General features: G+C 34.8%; 1 protein-coding gene across 10 annotated transcripts in view; it reads right to left on the bottom strand.

Annotated features, from left to right (window-relative positions):
* The window catches only part of npas2 (neuronal PAS domain protein 2), a 119,398-nt gene that overhangs the window by 41,368 nt on the left and 55,331 nt on the right, over nt 1–22,699 (bottom strand). For 6 of the 10 annotated variants that reach the window (XM_073949927.1, XM_073949933.1, XM_073949932.1 and 3 more), the window contains exons 2-4: nt 1,398–1,612; nt 1,204–1,325; nt 1,042–1,098 (exon numbers count right to left, since the gene is read on the bottom strand). In XM_073949927.1, the coding sequence (XP_073806028.1) occupies nt 1,042–1,098; nt 1,204–1,277 (131 nt within the window). In that variant the 5' untranslated portion in view covers nt 1,278–1,325; nt 1,398–1,612. 10 annotated transcript variants of the gene reach the window in all.

Here is a 22,699-nt window from a genome sequence, read left to right as displayed (position 1 = left end):
TTTCCACTGTTTTTGCACTGCAAATGGGACAGGATACACATTAATATCCACTGCTGTATGGATATCCGTTATTTAAATGTACAAAATAAACCAGATTTTCCACAAACCGGGATTAAAGCATCTTCTGTTATAATTGTATTGACATGCTGCTGTGGTGATGAATGACATATCGATTTTACTGTCTGTACTTTATTACAGACATGCACTGGCTTAATAATGTGTTAAACTTGTAAAACTCATTCTTGAGCACATTTGATTATGATTGATAATCACAGAGAGCTCAACACATGATGATTATACGCAGACAAGACATGTTAATGTGCGACTGTCAATCGATTCAGTGGGCGGGGAAACCCCTACGTTATGTTGTGGTGGGCCTTAAAATGGGAGGGATATAGATCCTATTTTAACATCAGGAAATGTAAAAAAATAGACTTATTGTCTTTATGTCATGCCAATATGACTGTGAACACACTATACCCACACACATTTCTGTTCCAACAGCTTACAAAAGGTGATTTTTATCATAGGTGCCCTTTAAGGCCCTTTGATCTAAAACCACTGTGCTGGTAGCCATCTTTCTGTGGCGGACAATTGTTATACAAGCTGACAAACTACTGTTTTTTTTTTTTTTTTTTGATTGAAGGGAATCACTATTAATATAAAAGAACAGCTTTTCCTTTTTTAAATAATAAAATTGTTATTAAAGTTATAATTAATATTAATATTGTTCATTTTCACAGTATTTTTTTCAGTGCAAAACATATTAAAAAAATACATTTCTCCCATTACAAAAAAAAAAAACATCCTATCAACCCATACCATTTTCTTTCTGCTGCTTTCTTTCTAGACACTCTTTCATAAAGAAAATCTATTATATCGAGTGAAAGTGTGAAGAGCTTTTAGAGGTGTGATTTCTTTAAAATCTCCGGACACAATTAAAGTTCACAGGTTTACAGTCTAATGTGAGACTTTTATTTTTCGACGTGTCGCTGAATAACTTGCACTGTTAGCATTAAGAGTCAAAAAACACACACAGACCTTTTTGCTCTGTCCTTCTCATCTTCGTCCATTAAATCATCCACACAACTGCTTGTGCTGCAAATACAGAAAAAAAACTTTATCATCTCACAGAACAACACAGCAAATGAATTATAAATGGACAAACAGGACAAGCGTTTCAACACATGAATGCAGACTCACTCCCATTCCCTCCGGCTGGACGGACAAAGGCCTCCAAACTCCGAAAGGTTGTCCATGCTCACTCCTTCTCCCATTCAGGCTGTCTGCGAAGGCTGGCGTGTCCCATTCGCGTCTTCTCCACTCTAAACACCCACAGAAATGCTAATAGACGCCGCACGCTAACCACCTAATGCTAGTGGTTAGCCACTACTCACAAATCTCTGATGGCTGGCCGCCGGTGCTGGCCTACTGATGATTGGCAGCCGATAAGATGCTGAGGTTATGTCCGGATGGCTGGCCAGCGTTTAAATACCAAAAACGAGCATATATCATCAAGATATCGTGACTCCTGAGTTGCAGCCAAAAGTGCTAAAGTACATTGGCATTGAACTTTCTTTCTTCCTGTAGACAGTGATGGAAACAGGAGAATCTGTGGAAGAAAACAAAAAGAGGGTTTTAGTTTGGACTAGTTTTAGTCATTTTCTTAGAAGTTTTTAAACATAAATCAATTAATTCTGCAACTTGAAACGTCTTGTAAAAAGTAGTAGCAAATTGGCAACATGCCAAGTAAAGGAAAAAATATAGGTTTTCCATCATCCAGTGCACTTTATATGACAAATAAATGACAAGTTCAGTATACTGTACAGTACTGCTGACAATGTAACGACTGTAATAATTGGTTAACCTTTCCTTTTGTGCACCTTTAAATGTCGGGCGCAAATTAATAATCTGTTATGTACATAACAACTAGGTTCAAGGAGTGATTTTTAATTAAACTGTATTTACAAACTCTGCTGATTAAATGCCTCAATAAAAAAGACCATAGGTCGCATATTCTCTCTCGTTCTGTCTCCCTCTTTGTCAAATAAAGAAAACACTGGCACCTCTCCAGATACACTACATTTCACTAAAGACAGCGGGCTGTGTGCCCAGTGTTCAAAAATCAATGCACATAACAGCAAACCCACCAGATGATTCATTAAAATTAGTATATTCATTCTAAAAATACTTTTCATACAATTTAAACTAAGAACCCCCACCAGACCATCAGTTAAAAAAACATCCATGACAGTTAAAATAAATGTTATAGATCTGCAAACCATTCGATAATATTAATACATTTATCTAAGACAGTTCATTTATTTTTCAGGTGATACATGTAGCACTCAGCCACTAATAGGCATGGGCCAGTATAAGGCATGTAAGTTTCACGCTATTGTGATTACTGCTCTAAAATATAATCCTTTTAAATGTCTGGGTAAAAAACATGACATTTTTTCCTCCTTTGAACAATATATATTTTATTTAAGGAAACAATTTATTTATTTGGTAACGGTAAACATGTCAGGCAAAATTATTAAAATACATCATTGACTCCTGCTATTTCATTCATTTCAAAAACACTGATTTCTGTATAACACATTAAAAAACACATACAAAATTATTACATATACTAATGGTATAACAAACATTTTTAGCACTTTTAAAACCTTGAAAATTACAAACCGCGGTGAACCTTGAAACCGATTATCGTTTCATGCCTATCCATTAGTATGCAAACTGTAACACTCTCTATTAAATTTAATTTATAGTAACTTGTCACAAACACACTCAGCAGATCATTTATAGTCACAATCTGCTCAAGCACCATTTAATTCAAATATCTAATCAGCCAATAACATTGCAGCAACTCAACATATTGAGGAATGCAAGTATAGTCAGGAAGATCTGCTGAGCTTCATCAGATTGTAGAGGAAAGGTGATTTAAGTGACATTTGCCAGTCACACTAGTTTGAGCATGTGAAATTCTGTTGTATAGCGCTGCGAAAAGGGGCAGGATTAAACATTTAAAAAACATGTAATTTTTCCATATTTAAAATTTCGGTCCAGAGAGGTCACGTTTTGATCTTCGATTGGTCTCACGCAGTCACATGATGTGATTCTCAGGTCAGAGTTCACCAAGCTTGAACTTTGCAATGCAGCGAACTGGGGCTGTGCGATTAATCAAAATCGAATCGCAATTTGAAATGTTTTGATTAGCTAATTGCAAGAGGCTGCGATATGAAATATATATGTAATATTTAATTTCCCCTGCCCAGAACAAATGCGTGACTGCTGTCTGTGTGTGAAAGTCAATTTAGTGAGCGCATTTTCGTTCTACCCAATCAGAATTGTGCAATCAAACAGAACACCCACAATAAAAAAAAACTAATTAAAAAAATAAATAAATAAATAGGAAAGCGCTAACAATTGAGATGATGGCATTTATAGCTTCAAAAGCATTAACAGACTAATAATATCAAAGAATAACAGCATGTCTGTAATATGGGAATATTTTTGTTTCAAAGTCAAAGACAAACAAAAACAGATAATTTGTAAGAATTGTTGCCACGGCACGAGGAAATACAACAACCACCAGCACCTAAAAAAGCACCACAGGCAGCTATATGAGGAGTGTCTTGCTAAAAAAAAAACTATTGAAAAAGTATTGCCAGTGAAACTCAATCTAGTAACAAGCAAAGTACAACAGCAAAGTACAATCTCCTTAATTTGAGTTTAACATGTTTACAGAAAGTTTTTTTGTGTTTACTGTTTGCTCAATAAACAATGAGTGTTTTATTTCTGAATATTTAAAAACAAATTTGAATAAATGTTTAACTTAGGCATGTTCATATCTTTTCAGCAGTTAACTAACATGCATTTTAGCATAACGCTGCATTTTAGGCGTAAGAAGCTACGATACAGATTATTGAGCTGAAGCTTGAGCACAAAATTAAATCGCAAATCAAAACCGCAATGTCTGTCAAAAATACATAAATAAAAATACATAATAAAAGTCTAAGGGGCGATAAGTCCAGTGTGACCACGGCTTCTGTGTCTTTGATCAATTGGTATTTTCACACATAACCAGATAATGGTTCAAAATCTAAAAACAGCAAGCAAACTAACATTAAAGCATTATTAGCAAAGGCTCACCAAAACTGGATGATTAAAAATAAATAAATAAAATTCCTGGTCTGATGAGCCAGCATTTCCACTGCAACATTTGGCTTCGAGGACACAATTTGTGTTAAACATCATGAAAGCATTGATCCATACGGTCTTGTATCCACCGTTCAATCACAAAGTGGTTGTATAATCCTGTAGGCAGTGGATATTTTCTTGGCACACATTGGATGCCTTATTACCAACTTAAGGTGCCAAGTTCAAATCTCAAACTGGCTTCTTGACAGGACAGAGAATTCACTATACTTAAATGTCCATTATACAATCACCACATAGTCCACATAGACCATTTCAGTGTGGTCATGTTATCAAACTATTTCCTAACTGTAACAAGAGACAATTCAATCAGAACTTGATGTTAAAACAGCTGACATAACATTATTTATCAATATGTGCACCTTTTTGTATTGTCGGAAGCTACAGAAATTAAAAATGTAAAACAGCAAATACGTTGGGATTATTGTTTTTGTTTACATCCCTCAAAATAGTCTATAAAAAACCTGCGAGATGTGCTGGAACAGGAAATTCATGAATGTGCAGCCGACAAATATCAAAAACTGATGCTGTCATGTCAGAATGAATCAAAATATCTAAGAAATGTTTCTAGTCCCTTGTTGAATCAATGCCATGAAGAAACAAGGCGAAAGTGGTCCAACCTTGTACTAATCCAAAGTATTCAAAGCAACGCGTTCTGTACAGAAGACAGCAAGTGAAATTGATAAAAAAATCACAGCGAAAAGTAAAATCAGAAAATGTTAACAAATACGTAAAAATCTGATACATTTTCATCATTTCCTCATCCTACTTGCTTCTAAACATCACTCGCAGATATCTACAAACGTACAAGAGCCAGTTTATCATGTAAACCTACACACTCATGTCTCATTCAATATCTGCCTGCACTTGTTTCTCACGCCAGCTTTAACAATGATGAAGATTTGGGTGTACCTGAGTGGTTTTAGCTCAAGTCTAATTATAGACAAATCAGCTGTAAATCCCCACCTTAATCCAATCAATAATGACGGCAAGAATCAAACCCAAGTGCTTCTTACTCACTTTTATCAATTAATTCATTAAACATGTTGAATGCAATGACCGATGACAAATGACCGTGAAGTATTGTGTTGACACCTAGGCTTAAATGTTAATTCAGCGCTGGCACAACCCACAGGAAACCGTGCATCGGCAAGGAGTGCCATGACCTAGAAAGTAGGACATCTTTTACAACAAGTTCTTTTATGATTCGACACAACAGACAAGGAGAAAGAAAGAACGTGGGAGACAGATTTAAAAAGTATATTAGAGAGTGAACAGAAAGTGTGTGTACTCTGTGTGCGGGAGTCTACATAGAAATCGTCTAACAAGGCATATTTACTGTATACCTGTAAATCAACTTTTGTGTTACACTGATCAAATATCTAATCAGTTAATCACATGGAAGTAAGTCTGTGCATTTAGGCATTTAGACGTGGATAAGGTGACCTGCTATAGTTCAGTTAGAACGGGGAATTTACAGTAGGTGACTCTGAATGCTGGTTAACTACTAACGATAATTAATGACAATTTAGATGTGCAGAAAAGTACAAAATTTACCAGATCATATGGTAATAAAAATAGGTAAAGACATAAAGTGTATAATTTGAGTGTCGACAATAAACAATTGTCAAATAGGGCTAAATGTTATTTATTAACATTAGTTTCATATAGAGCACATACTACGGCAGCGGGGAAATGTATATGACATTGATTTTGCATTATATTACAGCTTGTTTCAATAAAACCTACTGTGTTTATGTAGTAAAACACAAATGTGGACATTACCAAGTATTTCATACAGTGAATTTGCAGCTCACCATATTACAGAAGGTAAAATTCAAACTCAAAAACAGATGCAATCAGTCCAATTCATTACACAACTGTAGGCCTGTAATGATATACATTGTGATATTGAGACATCATGATATAAAAGTCTGACGATGTGCATGTAAACAACATAATTGTGACTCGAGTGCATTGTTACACCCCTAATTAAGCAGGTTAAAGAATCAAATTTTCCATGTATTGGACTTGTCACACTTTAGTGCGTGATTTCTTTAGTTAGAAATGTTTTAATAAATATAGCAGAGAAAAAATATACACACAGTAAAGCCTACAGTCAACTTTATCAAATGAAATGAGTGTGTGTAACTCAATTACTGAAAGTTAATTCTACTCATTTGAGAAGAGTTTTGAACTCAGTGTTGAAGGTAATGTGTTCATTTAATATCTCATCACTTCAGCTTAAATGGAGTAAGTTCACATTACTCAAATAGATTAGTTTTTTAACTCAAATGGTTTGTAGCAATCGGTTTCCTCAAACGGTTGGAGTTGCCTTAACTTTTTGGGTTTCACAGTGCAGTAATATTCTTTTAAAATGTAGTGAGGTCAAAATTTTCCAAAATTAAAAGTACTTTGCTGGTTGTTGGTGCCAAATTGGCAACACTGAATACACATAAAACATTGAAGCAGATGAGCTACAGCAGCAGAAGAAGGACCCACAAGTGCATCCGTCATTTGGAGGATTACAGTTTTTGCTGATTATGATCTGATTGATTTTAGGTATGAATTTTAAAATTAAAGGCATAGCTTAGCGAGCATTTTTGTGGCTTGTTTTTGAGCATTTGACAGCAATCAAGTCAAATTTGAAAGAATGAATATTAATGGCAATTCGATGAACTCAAGATTTTTAAAACCGTGTTTTCAAAATGAGTCACCTGAGCAACTAGTTGGCAGAGGAAGCCCGGTGCAATGCTGAGAGGCCTTCATTGAGAGGCAAGAGATCAAAAAACCTTATCAAAATTCTCCTTGAAAACTACTTTAACGAAGACATAACATGACAATTAAAATCAACTACTAAAACAGGGTTTCTGCAGGTTTGCCCAAGTTCAATTTAAGACTTAAGACCATTATGAAATACATTTTAGACTCATAAAGGGCTAAACGCTACAGAAAATTTTCAAATGGCTCAGATGGGAAAGATTTTTATTAATCTTATCATTATTATAATTTAATATATTTAATAACACAATAATAATTTAATGATATAAAATTGAAATATTTTATATTTTCTTAGCAAAATATTTTAAATATTGTGTAAAAACATGTAAGCTCTATTTCCAAACACTTTTTTTTTTCGAAACATAAACTTTCTTTATTATAAGTGTTAAAAATTAAGAAATGTTTTAAAAGTTTTAACAACTATAATAAATTAAATTTATGCACAACAATCTGTCCAGGTCGGTATCCTCAGAAGTAATTACATTAAGCACTTTCAAACAATTATTATTGTAAGAAAAATAATTAAACCATTGTGGTAAATAGAGTTAAAAATGACATAAATAAAAATATAATTTAAATAAAAAGTTTTACTCAGATGTATTGTTAGTGATTGTATGAGTGTTAATGGCCAGATTGGGTAGCAGCAATACATGAACAAAGGAAAATTAAGACCTGTTTAAAAAAAGATTTTAGACCTACAACACAATATTTCAAGAAATGTAAGACTTTTTAAGGCCTAAAATTTAGATTTTGAGATTTAAGACATTTTAAAATCTCATGGACACTCTGATAAAAAAAAGAAATGTTTGACAACATAATGGAGAATTATTTTTTATTACACAGTCAGCATAGCTAAACCATCAGCAAATAAAACAACAGAACGACATAGAATTGTGGATATAATTCCGACAGATTTTGCTTATTAGCGGAGAAGAGCTGTGTGTCGGTGAAACAATGACTGACCTATATTCACACACACATTTATGCCCTATTTAAAAACATATTTCAATCTACTAAATGGCACACCCCCTCTTGACAAACAAGGTGATGCCAAAATGTTTTATTCCAGAGCCAAATAAAAAAAGACAAACTGCTCAGCAACTTTGGAAAACTGATAGGTTTCTGTAATGAATCTAAATGAAACAAAAAGCACAGCTGATTATTTTAGTCAAAGAAAAATGCTGTACATCAAACTTTAGACAAATCTAAATGTTTACAATCTACTTTACAACACTTTCATACCATCAGGCGGTCTCAGAGTGATTCATTACAATTTGTATCATGCATAGGTTGGTTAAGAATAGTTTAAGGAAAACTGTGATGATGACCAGACAAGCACAAATGAGAAACCGTATGATTTCGTACAGCTGGATGGAATTAGAATGCAGCACCTTAAGAAATGACATCAATGCACACCACATAGTAAGACTGATCCACAGTAAGTGAGTCTGACAAAAAGTTCAAGCCTTTGAACTACGCTTTCCTATTTAATTCACATTAAAAATTTAATTGTGTCCCTTCTCTTTCATCATATTTTTTTAAAGACGGAGCGAGATGCAGCAAACTCTAGGCTAATGATGAACACAGTAGACTTTCTGCTAATAATAAACAGCTTATTCGGAGCCTTAAAAGAAATTTCAGAATCATTCTCAGTAACACGATAACATTTAAGTATGGGGAACATTCACTACCTGACAAGTCTTATCGTCGATTCCTGTTCTAAGAGCAACAAATAATAACTTGACTTCTAGTTGATCATTTGGAAAAAATCATGATTTGGGGTTACATTCAGTATGGGGGCACGCGAGAGATCAACAACCTGTGGTGTTAAGGCATTTGTGCAGCCCATAACATTAAAAACCACAGGCGAGGGCAAATTCTACAGCAGGATAGCGCTCTTTCTCATACTTCAGCATCCACATCAAAGTTCCTTAAAGCAAAGGAGGTCAAAGTGCTCCTGGATTGGCCAGCCCAATCACCAGGCATGGACATTATTGAGCCTGACAAGGGTAAGATGAAGGAGGAGACATTTAGGATGAATCCAAAGAATTCTGATGAACTCAATTCCAGATGACTTTAAGTAATTGCAGAGATGTATGGATGCAGTCCTCCAAGCTCATGGGAGTCATACACAATATTAATTCTTTTCCCACTGCACCATGACTTTATATTCTATACTGTACAAGATTTCTGTTAAGTGACAATAGTTTTGTCTAGGCAAAGTCATATTTCATATAAGCCACTTCTGATGTTAAATGATCAACTAGAAGTCAAGTTATTATTTGTTGTTGCCAAAACTTTGCTAATAGCCTCTTAAAACTCTGTTATTGCAAACAGAACAAACTCCATAAATAACAACACAATCTTACGACCATTCATAACTTTTTATTTTAGTGGCTAATTAATTCTTACAATCTCATATGATCTAATTCGTACAGTTTACGGTTTACGAATTGGGTTTAGGAGCAGGGTTGGGTGCCACACTTCCTTTTTAAAATCGTAAATTTTCGTACAACTGAATTCATACAAATTTGTATGAATTATGCACTTACTGTAACTCAAAAAAAAAAAAAATTGTTACGTTTCCTCATGATCAGGCTGAAAATAACACATACCGTAAACTTTGCTAATAATATTCATTCAGAGATATTTGACAGTTGTCCTTTGATTGGTCAGCTTAAAATTGCTGACTAAACCCTCTGCTAACAATAAACACAACAAAATCCATGATAATACAGAATTCAACAAATTTGGTTTGCAAAATTTATGTGTGGAGTTTGCATGTTCTCCCTGCCTTCGCGTTGGATTCATAAGGTATGGTTGTACCATACATATATTGCACTAAAATATATTGTAATAAACAATATTATTGTCACTTTAAGACCATTTTATGCAACTCATATAATGCCAGAATGACAATATAATATAATCACAATGCAAGTACACTCTTACAAAGAACACATACTATTTTATTCTTAAGATTATTGAATTTAATTATAGCCATTTAACCAATGTAATAATTAAACCTTGGAATCAGAAGGTGAAAACGCACATCCTAAATAAATAAAAGTAAATGTGAAAGGCAAAAAAAAGGGAAAGGCAAAAAGTAACAGAGGCTGCGATATCTGCTACCAGCTCTATTTTTAGCTGTCAGGCACCCACATAAAAAATATATCATAGTAAATTATAGTAACTACTATAGTGTTTTAACCATACTGACTTCTTTAAAAGAGATAGAGATGTTGAACAATAAGCTAATACGATGCTAGAATTGTTTTTTGTGTATAGGCGATATATATATTGCATCACCAAAAATGATTGAGGTCATGTCTGTGTTGTGCGACAAGTCGATACATTGATTGCTGTGACATGCCTACTTATATCTATTCAGAACAGAAAATGTATCAATAAATAAGCATGAATATAACATTATTGTAGGATTTGTCATAAATGTCAAACCCAAACAGATCAGTTTAAAAGTGAAACTGAAAATTGCATGATGAAATGCTCATTACGAACACTATTGTATATCACATTCAGCAACAATCTAACTAACCGCATGCTGTTAACAGGTTTTACAAGCTTGCTTGATGTTAATTCCATTATATCAATTGCTTTAAAATATAAGTTTCAGACCAAATAATAAAAAAACCTTGCATTCCAAATAAGGAAAATTAAACTCTTCAGTTTGAGTTGCTGAATCTCACTCTCTGACACATGGCTCTTCTCAATGTGAATGTGCTACTTTCTTATCCACACAGCCTGCAGCACTGTAAAACATGAATAAATTGTTTATGAAAAGTTTATAGACACAAAAGAGGACAGAAGAGAAGGGCTCAACCACATGAAAAAAGCCACTGAGAGAAAAAGAGAAAACCTTTCAACCATGTACAAAAACTAGAAACACAAATAAAAGACACACACACACACACACACACACACACACAAAATGATTGTTAACGGGCTATTTTTTCTTATCCAAATACATGTGTATCCATTCTTGTATGGCCACACCTGACAATAGGAAGCTTACACGTGTTTAACAACAACCTACATCATGGCCTCAGATCATACACACACTCGTTAAAGTTTTCAAAAATCACAGCGTGAGTTCACAATAACTTCTTAAGACACAACAACTAAAAAGTACAGGACATAGACAGAATAACTACTAATAATAAATAGATAGTTCTGCATCCCTCTTACAGATGTTAAAGAATTCGAGGATTATAAATCACTCACACACACGTTTCTGTTGCGCTTACAAACGTAGTGTAGTGTAAAAAGTGATTATTTACTTTACTTTTAAAAAGTGAGCAAATCCTGTGCCTTAAAAGCGACAAACAGACATTACTTAAATAACCGAGTAAATCCATTAAAATTTGATTTTGACTTAAAATTCATAATTATGCACAAAGTTAATTCACTTAAAATAAGTGAGTAAACCCTTTGCCTTAAAATCTTTAAATAAAGTCAATTAACTGTTTTAAAAGCAACAGGTTTACTCACTTATTTTAAGCAAAGTCAACTAACCATCGTTTTAAAAGTCTGGCCAATCAGAAGCAAGTTTTCAGTGTTCACGTTAAAGTTCATTTGTCAGTTTTTTTAGTATACAGACTGCTTTAGTAATAAAAATAACAATAATAATAATAACAACTTAACTTTTACAAAGTCATAGGCCTCTTTGATCAAGTAAAAGATCTTTTTTAATTTTATAGTTAATGAAGATTATACTTTTGTAAAAAGTTTAAAGATCTTGCTGCATGTTAATATCATTTTATTGATAATCTATTAGGGCTGGACGATTTGGCCTAAAGTCAAAATCTTTATTAATTGAAAATTTTAACTCAATTATGATTAATGAACGATTAATTAATAATTACTTTATTTTTATTTTGCCTTCATAGTTCACTAGCAAGTTTAGTAAAGTAAATATGCTTACATATTACAGGTAAACACACACTATCTACTATCTTTGATTATTTATTAAACATTAATGCTGAGCAACTGAAATTAAATCACACATTGCCAAAAACGCGCTCTCGGCGCCGCACACCCTCGTCCCCACTACCAAAGCGAACAATCAAAAAGCTTGTGCTATGTGTAATTGTGACATAGTTTTTAAAAAAAAAAATTTTGGGAGATGTGAAGGTATGCGAAGGCTGTGTCAGACCGTACGCGTGCGCTTGGCAGAAGCATAATATCAGAATAATAAAATAAGTATAAATCATATTATACTTATAATATACTAATACTAATAATATACTCGGGGTCACGTGACTCCACACACAGTAGGCAAAGGAATTGAAAAAACTGACCTGGAAAAATTTGATCGATTACAGGTTCTGAATGTCAATCGATTACTTTTCAATTAATCGCCCAGCCCTATAGTCTATAGTATTTTTTAGCATTTTTTTGATTCGAAGATCACACTTAATTTGTAGTTGCAGCATATGTATGTGCATTTAACCACAAGGCTAAACAGACTGACAATTTAGAAAGCATATTACAAACAAAATTCTTCTGCCATTTTTTAGTTTCCAAAAAAAAAAAATATTTTTTATTTTTTAATTATATTTCAAAACAGTATTTTGGCTGACTAAAGTAGTAGGTTAAATTAAGGCTCTTATAAAAATAAAAATGTTGCCCCTTAATGGAAAGGTAAATACTGTTCCTTATCTACAATCATTTTTATATCTTAGTTCTAAAAGTTTAGTTTAGATCAAGATTTGATCTGTTGTCTGAAGAACTCTAAAGGAAACCTTTTTCCATGCGTTAGTATATGTTTATATTACTACAAATACTGTTTTAAAGTAAATCATTTGTTCAACTTTTTGATCAAATACAGGCATGCAGTCTTGCAATATGTAAATGCCTTATTAAAATATGACTTACAAACATGACCATATAAGCATGTTTATCTTGTGAAAGTTTATACAAACCATAAAGCCTGAAATGGTTTATGATTAATTACTTTTATAATTCACAACTGTCCAGAGGTTATGGCACCGGTTTGCCACTAATAAATATGTTCAGATATGGAATAAAGAAGACTGCAAGCAAAAAGCTTGATATGATCTATGTGATGTGAAAAGAAAATGAAACAAAGAAAAAAAGAAAGAAAAAGTTTTCCAAATTAACATAACATGTAAAAAGTATATGGCCAATAATTCATGGCAACATGATTTTATTGTCACATATTGTTAAGTTAGGGGTAGTTAAAGGGTAATGAATTGAGAAATCAACATGAGCTTTTGATATATAAAAGGTCATTGTACTAAAATAAAGTTCCTGTAAGCTTCAGTTATGAAAACATCCTTGTTACTGAAATAAAAGCTTTTGTTGACACCAGGTCCAGAAAATGCAAGATCCTAGAGTGTATCCATCTATGACAACAGAGGTAGGATAATAGGTAGGTATACGTAGAACAAAAAGGTATAATAAACACCATTTTTATAGAAGAATATCAATAGCTGATTCTGCAGCTCCACCCACTGATTCCAACATGACATATGTAGTTGGATCAAGCTACAGAGAAGCCAAAACAGGCAGTTGAAGATCAATAAATATTGTCCATATAGCCTGGTTGTGGATAAACATGGTCATTGCAAAACATTCTCTCAGAGGGTAGTCTACACACACATAAAAACACACAATGATAGACATCCTCAAAGTGACAAGACTTCTTTGTAAGCAAAGTCAGACCTTACTATCCTAATTAAATAATTAAAAATCAAGGCATGATCATATTTTATTTTAGTAAAATAAGCACTATAAAAGAGCCTTTGCCTTTTACTTCTGATGCCAAATGATCAGTCAAGTCATTATTTGTTGTTTCTAAAACTTGAATAGGCGACAATACTTTTGTCACGTAATATATATATATATATATATATATATATATATATATATATATATATATATATATATATATATATATATATATATATATATATTTAGGGCTGTAACGATACACCAAACCCACGATTCGGTTCGTATCACGATTTTTGACCCACGATTCGGTTCGTATCACGATTTTTTATTTTATTTTTTTCGTGTGGGGTGGGAAAAAAAAGATTTTTAAAACTATTTTTTATTAAATAACATTTGAAAAATCTTTATAAACTAAACATCAAAGAACAATATTAACTATGCAAATTATTAACAACATAAATAGGCATATATAAAATAAATAAATAGCCAAAGCTATCACTTCTGTTTTTTGTAACAAAATACTGTTGAAAAACCAAACAGAACTAAACTCCATTGTGTAGATGGTTCAAGCATGTTGAAAATTATTTTTCAATCAAGTTCTCTTACATAGAAAAAGTAAATTAAAAAGCTACTAGGGATGTTCATTTCGTTAATTTTGCTAACCGACAACCGCCGCTCATTAATCGGTTATTACCGGTTAACTGGTCAGATTACTATTAATTTTATATTAAACAAATTGACGTGTCTATTTTGTGTCTGACACATTAAATATTGCATTTTAAAATACTGATTTATTTTTATATGTTAGAATATTAATAGCGGAACAGAACAACAGAGCATTTCCACGCACCTGCAGTGTTTAGCACAGAAGAGCAGAATAATCTAAATAAAATGAATAAAATAAATAGGACTGCCCTAAATTATTTTCACTTAAATAATTAATTTATATTACAAAACGAAAATACTGACTGATTCTTTTTAATAACCGGCATAGGCTTTTTTTCCAATCATATGTTTTTTTCTTCCGTCAAATAAAAATCGCAGACTTCCTCAAATTGCTCGCTTCACGGAAAATATGCATTTATTTAATGCCCCACTGTTATTATTATAATCACAAAACCTTTTACATTTTAATAGAAATCATTATTTTAAAGATTATGTCCTGATATAGTCTATGGTTTCCTCTCTCTCCCTCGCGGTTCAAGTGCGAGCGCTGCGTGATGAAAAGACAGCAACAATGCGCTCATATGTAGACTTTTTGTAAACAGTTTTGTTGTTTAAATATGATATTGCATTAATCTGCGTACATGCTTTATAAGCTGTAAAATAAAAAGTAAAGCCTATTTGTTGCGTTTATTACGCAGATCCAGGTCAACATAAGCGCTGGTTAAGCATCAACAGGTCTGTTTCAAACAGCAATATTCTTCTTCCATTTTGCTTCTTTGGCAAATGTGTCAGTAGGCACGGGTTACACGTTATGGTCCCGCAAAATAAGTATGCCTTGCAGTTAAACAAGGGGTGAAAACGAGGCGCACCTCACTGCCTTTGTTGACAAGGAAAAAAGAAGAGGCGCGGTCCTCTCATGAAACGACTGAATCAGCTGGATTTCGATTGTGCAAAAGTGTTGCTGTCTGTGTTGTTACAATAGTAATATTTAATACTATTGTGATATTCAAGATTTGTATATTCATACAGCTCTGGATAACCTTAAACAGCGATTAGACCTTCAGAGCGGCGTTAATGCGTCCTGAAGTAAAGCGAAACGGCTATAAACTCCAGCAAGATTGAGTGATTATGCAGAGCCATATAGCCTACCTTTATCTCTAAATAAAGTATAACTATAGAAACTGTGTTCATCTTAACTGAAAGCTTCGTCGTGAAACACAATCTCACGGCAATTCGGCTGGTCAGTCAGCACTCTCTAAGGTTCAAACAGAAATCGCACAGCACGGTTACAGAAAAGTTTGCGCTGTTACCTGACATCTGGTGAACGCCCATCCCTCTCTGCGCAGCCACATTAACAGTGTGAGCAAATCATCGTATATGCGCTGAAAATCCGGCCGCTTTGACAGCATTGGCAATGTTTCTGGCGTTGTCTGTTGTCAAGCGGGGTTAAGTTGGTTTTGTTTTTAATATTCCTGACACAATCAGACGGTCCCTTACTAAGAGCTCTGTGCGAGCTCTCCCGGCTAAATATTGGAGGGCTTAAACGGAGCAGTGCTTGTAATATTCAACGAAAAAAAGTGTTAATTAGCTCAACTTTTGCAGGCACGCGTGACGTTATTGGAAAGGTATCACGGGGTGTGTCGCGATTCTCCCTTATCACACCGCGACACAGGATCGTAGATCTGAGTGTCGCGATTTCGATTTTATATCGTGTATCGTTACAGCCCTAATATATATATAATAAATATATATATCTCGCAATACATTTATTGTTGAAAAACTACATAACGCAATGCCCATTTTTTCAATATTGTGCAGTCCTAATTAATATAATAAAAAACCTTGACATAGCAGCTGATTACTGAAATAAAGTATTATAGTAACCTGAATAGAGTCCTAACCTGAGAATGACGTCAATTTTAACACTGGTATAATAATAGAGGTTTAACCCAGGCATCCTGGCCAAATTTGCCCACTGGCCTCTGTCCATCATGGCCTCCAAACCATCCCCATATCATATTTGTCTCCTCTCCACCAATCAGCTGGAGTGTGGTATGTGGTCTAGCACAATATGGCTGCTGTCGCGTCATCCAGGTGGATGCTGCACACTGGTGATGTATATAAACTCCCCAAAAGTATATAAAAGCAATTTGAGTGTCCAGAAAAGCACTATATAAATGTTAGCAATTATTATTAAAAGCAAGTAAACTGGCGGGCGTCAAGAGTTATTTAACTATGCAGAAATGTTATCCAATCACAGCAGTGGTTGTTAACTTCCAAGCCTTAATGCAGAAAATCATCAGATCACCTGATCTGCACTCAAAACCTAATTTCTTTTTGATTTTGATCACAGAAAAAAATTTGTGCAGACCTCAGATGACACAATAAATTAGTTTTAAACAGCCAGATCAGCCTCTTTTTAAGATACTAATGCAAGCTGAAAAATGTTCATTTGAAATAGAACTATTTTTGCAGTATATCAAGACAAATAAAACTCAAAATGTGTGATTTAATGATTTATAGTTTATCTTCTATAAATGCATCATAATAGAGACCTGCATGTGTTCCTTAAGCAGTCCACACAACACATATAACAAACACAGTACAAAGGTCAGAAGATTATTCTTTTATCAGAGTCACAAGAGTGAACTTCTGCCTCTTTCCCTCTCTAATATCTCATTCCGAATCTCCTCGCCTATCGACTAAACACCTGAACAGACTCGTATAAACACACACACACACACAAGCACACAGAGCGGACATGAGAGTGTGTAAAGCAGCTGTTGGGTTCAGAAAGAGGTCAAGGGTCACAGTCAGTGGAGGAACTGATAGGGGCCCAGGATCATTCCGGAAGGGGTGGAATCCCTCAAGAATGTTACAGCAGTGACAGGAAAACACATACAGCTTTCGAACAATGTTGGTGCAGTGTTACAGGAGCATTAATGTGGCAGTGCGTATACGGACTTGAACTATAGAAACATGAGCAGAACCAATTTTGCATGCTGAATTGAGGACATCAGTTTATGGATTCATGGATTTACAATCGATAGAGACAGAAATTTGTTCTAGTTGTGCTTCATAAATGAGTTGATGGTCCATAGCTTTAAAATGTCGTGTAGAAACGTTTCTGTTCAAAAAGAAATTAGTCCTTTTGTACAGGGACATATGAAAGTGAATTAAAACAATCAATGAAGGCATTTATTCATTCATTTTCCTTCAGCTTAGTCCCTTTATTCATCAGGAGTCGCAACAGCGGAATGAACTGCCAACTTATCCAGCATATGTTTTACACTGTAACTATGCTGATGTAACTGAATATTTCCAAGCTTTTTGAAATTGAAATAATAAACAGTTTGCTTTTAAAAAGGATGATCATACAAAATATATCTTGAGCTCGAAACCATAATAAAGATTCTGATGGATCATGTGATTCTGATTACTAAAGTATTGATGTTGATAATTCAACTTTAATAACAGGAATACGTTACATTATAATATATAATTATATATATATAAAAAAAACAGGACAAATATAACAGTAGTTTATTTATAAAAAATATTGTCCGTCATATTTATAAAGAGAATCATTTGATGAGCACAGCACGAGGGCTAAGTGGTTAGCTCCGTCACTTCACAGCAAGAAAGTAGCTGGTTCGAGTCCCGGCCGCATCAGTTGGCATTTCTGTGAGAAGATTGCATGTTCTCCCAGTGTGTGTGGGTTTCCGCCAGGTGCTCCAGTTCAGCCGATTCGAATGTTATCACTCGATTGAATTTGGCATTATCCGTGGTTAATAGATGATAGATATGGGGCTTTCAACATCCATCCATCCACATGGTTAATCAGATATAGATTACATACGGTTGCGGCTGAAAGTTAACGAGAAATATTTATTTCTTTATTAAATTTATTATTAACATCTACCCCTATCCCAACCATCACAGTGATGTATAAACAGATCTGGAGTCTTCTCTATTAGTGTAGCTGATTACCCACGGCACTTTATGTTATTTATTAAATTTCCCATGAATTGTACTTTATTAACGTCTACCCCTACCCCAACCTAGCTATTCTCTACAGTCTGAGTAGTTTTAAATCCTGGATCTTCCATGCTTTATAATGGTGTTGGCTTGTAGTGTCCATGTTTTTAAGCTTCCAAAAGCACGTTAATACATTGTCAAATTAACCCATATGCTGACTGTTTAACATGTCTTAGATAGATAGATTTTGGAGTTTATTACCATATCAGCTTCCCTGGCAAAAAAAAAAATTAATAAATAAAAAAAAAAAAAACAGATCAATTTACATTATATTTTAAATATCACTTATCTATAACTATAAAAATATTTTAACAATAAAAATTCATCAACATCAATAAATAATACATAAACTAAACCTAGTTTAACCTAAACAATAATAAAAAATAAAAAAACTAAAACAGTTTAAGGTTTACTTTTGATAAAAAAATTTGCACAATTCTGGAAGGATTCACATTTAAAAATAATTCATTTAAAGTCTCTCCAGATGAAAATCGTTGTCTGATAATGCATGTCCTATGAAGCGATCGATGTGTTTTTGTAAAAAAAATATTACCCATTTTTAAATAATAAACTCAAGTCACTGCACACTCTTCACAACTTCTTGGCTGACCTTTGACCTTGCATTTGAGGCATGATGATGTACTTCTGTAAAAATAAATAAGTGCAAAAAAACTGCAAGCTTTTCATCTCTTTCATAAAACTCCTGACATTTTAACTTCTCATTTTCCACATTCAATTAGTCACCAGCATTTATTAATCCTCATTTGCCTACTTTCACCTGAGTTTCCTCTTCAAATGTGTCTTACGCTGAGTCATAGGTCAGCCTAGAAGGTGTTGAGAACATATAATCAGCAGGAAATCAGTGATTTTAGTTTATAATTCAACATATTTTTGTCCGTTACCATACATTAACTTCCTGTCAGTGTATGGGGTATTTTTATGAAAAACGGCCACTATTACCACAACACACCATAATATAGGGCATATGCACAGCTAGGGTTTTTTCCCCTACTGATAAAATTCTGGTGAAATGTCAATGTGACTGTTTTCAGTTTCATCCGGTTCCTTTTACTGCAATGTTGTAATATAATTACAATACATTGAGTTAAACAGTCTTTAGCATTCATTTAGTTGCTCAAGAATAAAATGACATGAAAAGCCATTTAAAAGCTAATGCGGTCCGGAACAGTATAGGCAAGTGTTGAAACTGTTGAAAACACTGGGGTAAAACAAATGGTTTATCATACACTCACTAGACACTTTATTAGGTACACCTTACTAGTTCTGGGTTGGACCCCCTTTTGCCCTCAGAACTGCCTTAATCCTTTGTGGAATAGATTCATCAAGGTACTGGAAATATTCCTTAGAGATTTTGCTCCATAATGACATGATAGCATCACGCAGTTGCTGCAGATTTGTCAGCTGCAAATCCATGATGCGAATCTCCTGTTCCACCACATCCCAAAGTTGCTCTATTGGATTGAGTTCTGGTGACTGTGGAGGCCATTTGTGTACAGTGAACTCATTGTCATATTCAAGAAACCAGTCTAAGATGATTCGTGCTTTATGACACGACGCGTTTTCCTGCTGGGAGTAATCATCAGAAGATGGGTACACTGTGGTCATAAAGGGATGGACATGGTCTGCAACAATACTCAGGTAGGCTGCGGTGTTGACACAATGCTCAATTGCAATTGGTACTAATGGGCTCAAAGTCTGGAAAATATCCCACACACCATCACACCACCACCTGCAGCCTAAACCATTGATGCAAGGCAGGATAGATCTATGCTTTCATGTTGTAGATGCCAAATTATGACCCTACTATCTGAATGTAGCAGCAGAAAACGAGACTCAGAGAATATTTTTTCAATCTTCTATTGTCCAATTTTGGTGAGCCTGTGTGAATTGTAGCCTCAGTTTCCTGCTCTTAGCTGACAGGAGTGTCACCTGGTGTGGTCTGCTACTGCAGCCCATCCGCCTCAAGGTTGGATGTGTTGTGCATTCAGAGATGCTCTTCTGCATACCTCAGTTGTAACAAATGGCTATCCTCCTCTGACCTCTGGCATCAACAAGGCATTTGTGCCCACAGAACCGCCATTCACTGAATATTTTCTCTTTTTTTGGACCATTCTCTGTAAACCCTAGATGTGGTTGTGTGTGAAAATCCAAGTAGATCAGCATTTTCAGAAATACTCAGACCAGCCAATCTGGCACCAACAACCACGCCACATTCAAAGTCGCTTAAATCACCTTTCATCCCCATTTTGATGCTTGGTTTAAACTGGAGTAGATCGCCTTGACCATGTCTACATGCCTAAATGCAAGGAGTTGCTGCCATGTGATTGGCTGATTAGAAATTTGCGTTAACGAGTAGTTGGTCAGGTGTTAATTAAATTAGCCTCACTGGCTAATTAAATGGCCAGTGAGTGTGTATCAATCAAACAGTAAAGATCACAGATTTTTTTTAAAACAGACCTTATACGTAGCGATTTTGTAATGGCATACAGTTCATTGTAAGCTCTTGAACTGGGTTACTAAAAATTAAAAGTCCTTCTGCATATACTGTACAGCACGGAAAAGCCAGGATAAATATTTCAAGTACTCAGGCTGGCAGTTTGTCTGACAGAAATACATTTCAATTTAAATGTTTAAATGAACTATTCCTTTAAAAGTAAAAGCTCTAAAATGTTCTCTCTTTTTTGCTGCAAAAGTCCCAGAAGACCTGCTTTATTCTTTAAATGAACTACTTTCTAAAAGCACTTTGAATAACCTTTTTTCTAAGCTTTAGAAAACCTTTTAAAAGCCTAAATGCTTATGACAATGGTAATCATTTATTGTGCTATGACCCTGCTCTGAAGTACAAGCTAAAGTACATTTGGTCGCCCAAAACTTTCCCTGTTCCAATGATGCAAACACACTAAAAAGAGGGTACTTCCCCCAAAATGTATAGGAACCACCAAAACATTCATCTGGTGTAACCGCCCCAAAAATACTAATAAATAAACTTTCTTTTTAAGAGAGTTCAGCCCAGCATCTTGAGAATTCACTGTTGGCCGATGCATCCGTGTTGTCTCTGAGTTTGATGCAGATGCTGCCTTCATCAGCAAGGTCAAAATTTCAAGTGCACTTCATTCATCTAATCACACACACGCACACACGCATCTGCACACTCCCAAACAAAAGAAAGGTCAGGAAAAAACACTGAGGATCAAGTATCCTTGTGTTTATTTAACAGTTTATTTAGTCTCCCAAAGCAATGTGTGCAGTACACACAGAAATGACTGAAGTGTCTATGCACACTGTAATTACTAACAATACACTCCAGACCAAAGCATGAGTGAGAGAGAGAGACCCAGGTAAGGACTGAGAAACAGAGGAAACAACAAAGAGTGATTTCCAGGAGGTGAGAGCTAAGGGAATTATTGCATCATTCTGACAAACTGCACTGTTTACAGTATTACCATGAAGCCTTGAGGCCACCTTTAACCAGGGGCCCACTATACAGCAGCACACGCACTGTTAACCAGAGGGGCCCAGGTATAGACTCCACTACACATCTATACAGCACACGTTCAAAAAACAACTATTACACACGGGACTCTTTCGTCACTTGGTCATACAAGAGCCTCAATGCGTGATATAACAAAACTCACAAATCTACGCATGCTCGCACTTGCCTCTAAATATTTAAAAGTACTTGACATGAAATATTTCATGAACAGATAACCAAACTGACAATTCAATTACATGGATAGTTTGTCCAAAAATGAAGATGCTATCTTAATTTACTACTAGCCACAACATACTAAACCCGAGTGCCTTTTTCTTTTTTTTTGTTAGCACTGTCAAATCACAGCCAGAGCTGGCCTTCCCTATAAGCCAGGAATGTCCAGCCTCAGTCCTGGAGGGCCGATGTCCTGCAAAGTTTACTACCAACACTAATTAGACACACCTCGGCAAACTAATCAAGCTCTTACTAGGCATTCTAGACATATCCTTGCAGGTGTGTTGAAAGAAGTTGGTGCTAAAATCTGCAGGACACCGGCCCTCCAGGACCGAATTTGGACACCCTGCTATAAGCAAACTAAGCAGCTGCTTAGGGCCCCACCACCACTAGGGGGCATCCACAACAAACTAGTGCTGCGAGTCGTTGCCTTGCTTAAATCATTTTGATTGCATTTTACAAGCTACCTTCATTGACAGTGCTTTAGTACTTAAATACTTATAAATTTTAATTAAAAAGAAAAAAATATACAATTTTTAAAGCTGAAAT

The sequence above is a fragment of the Danio rerio genome, chromosome 5, assembly GCF_049306965.1.
Source record: "Danio rerio strain Tuebingen ecotype United States chromosome 5, GRCz12tu, whole genome shotgun sequence".
Lineage (NCBI taxonomy): Eukaryota > Metazoa > Chordata > Actinopteri > Cypriniformes > Danionidae > Danio > Danio rerio.
Note: the sequence above shows the minus strand (reverse complement) of the source record. Positions and strands in the feature narration are given on the sequence as shown.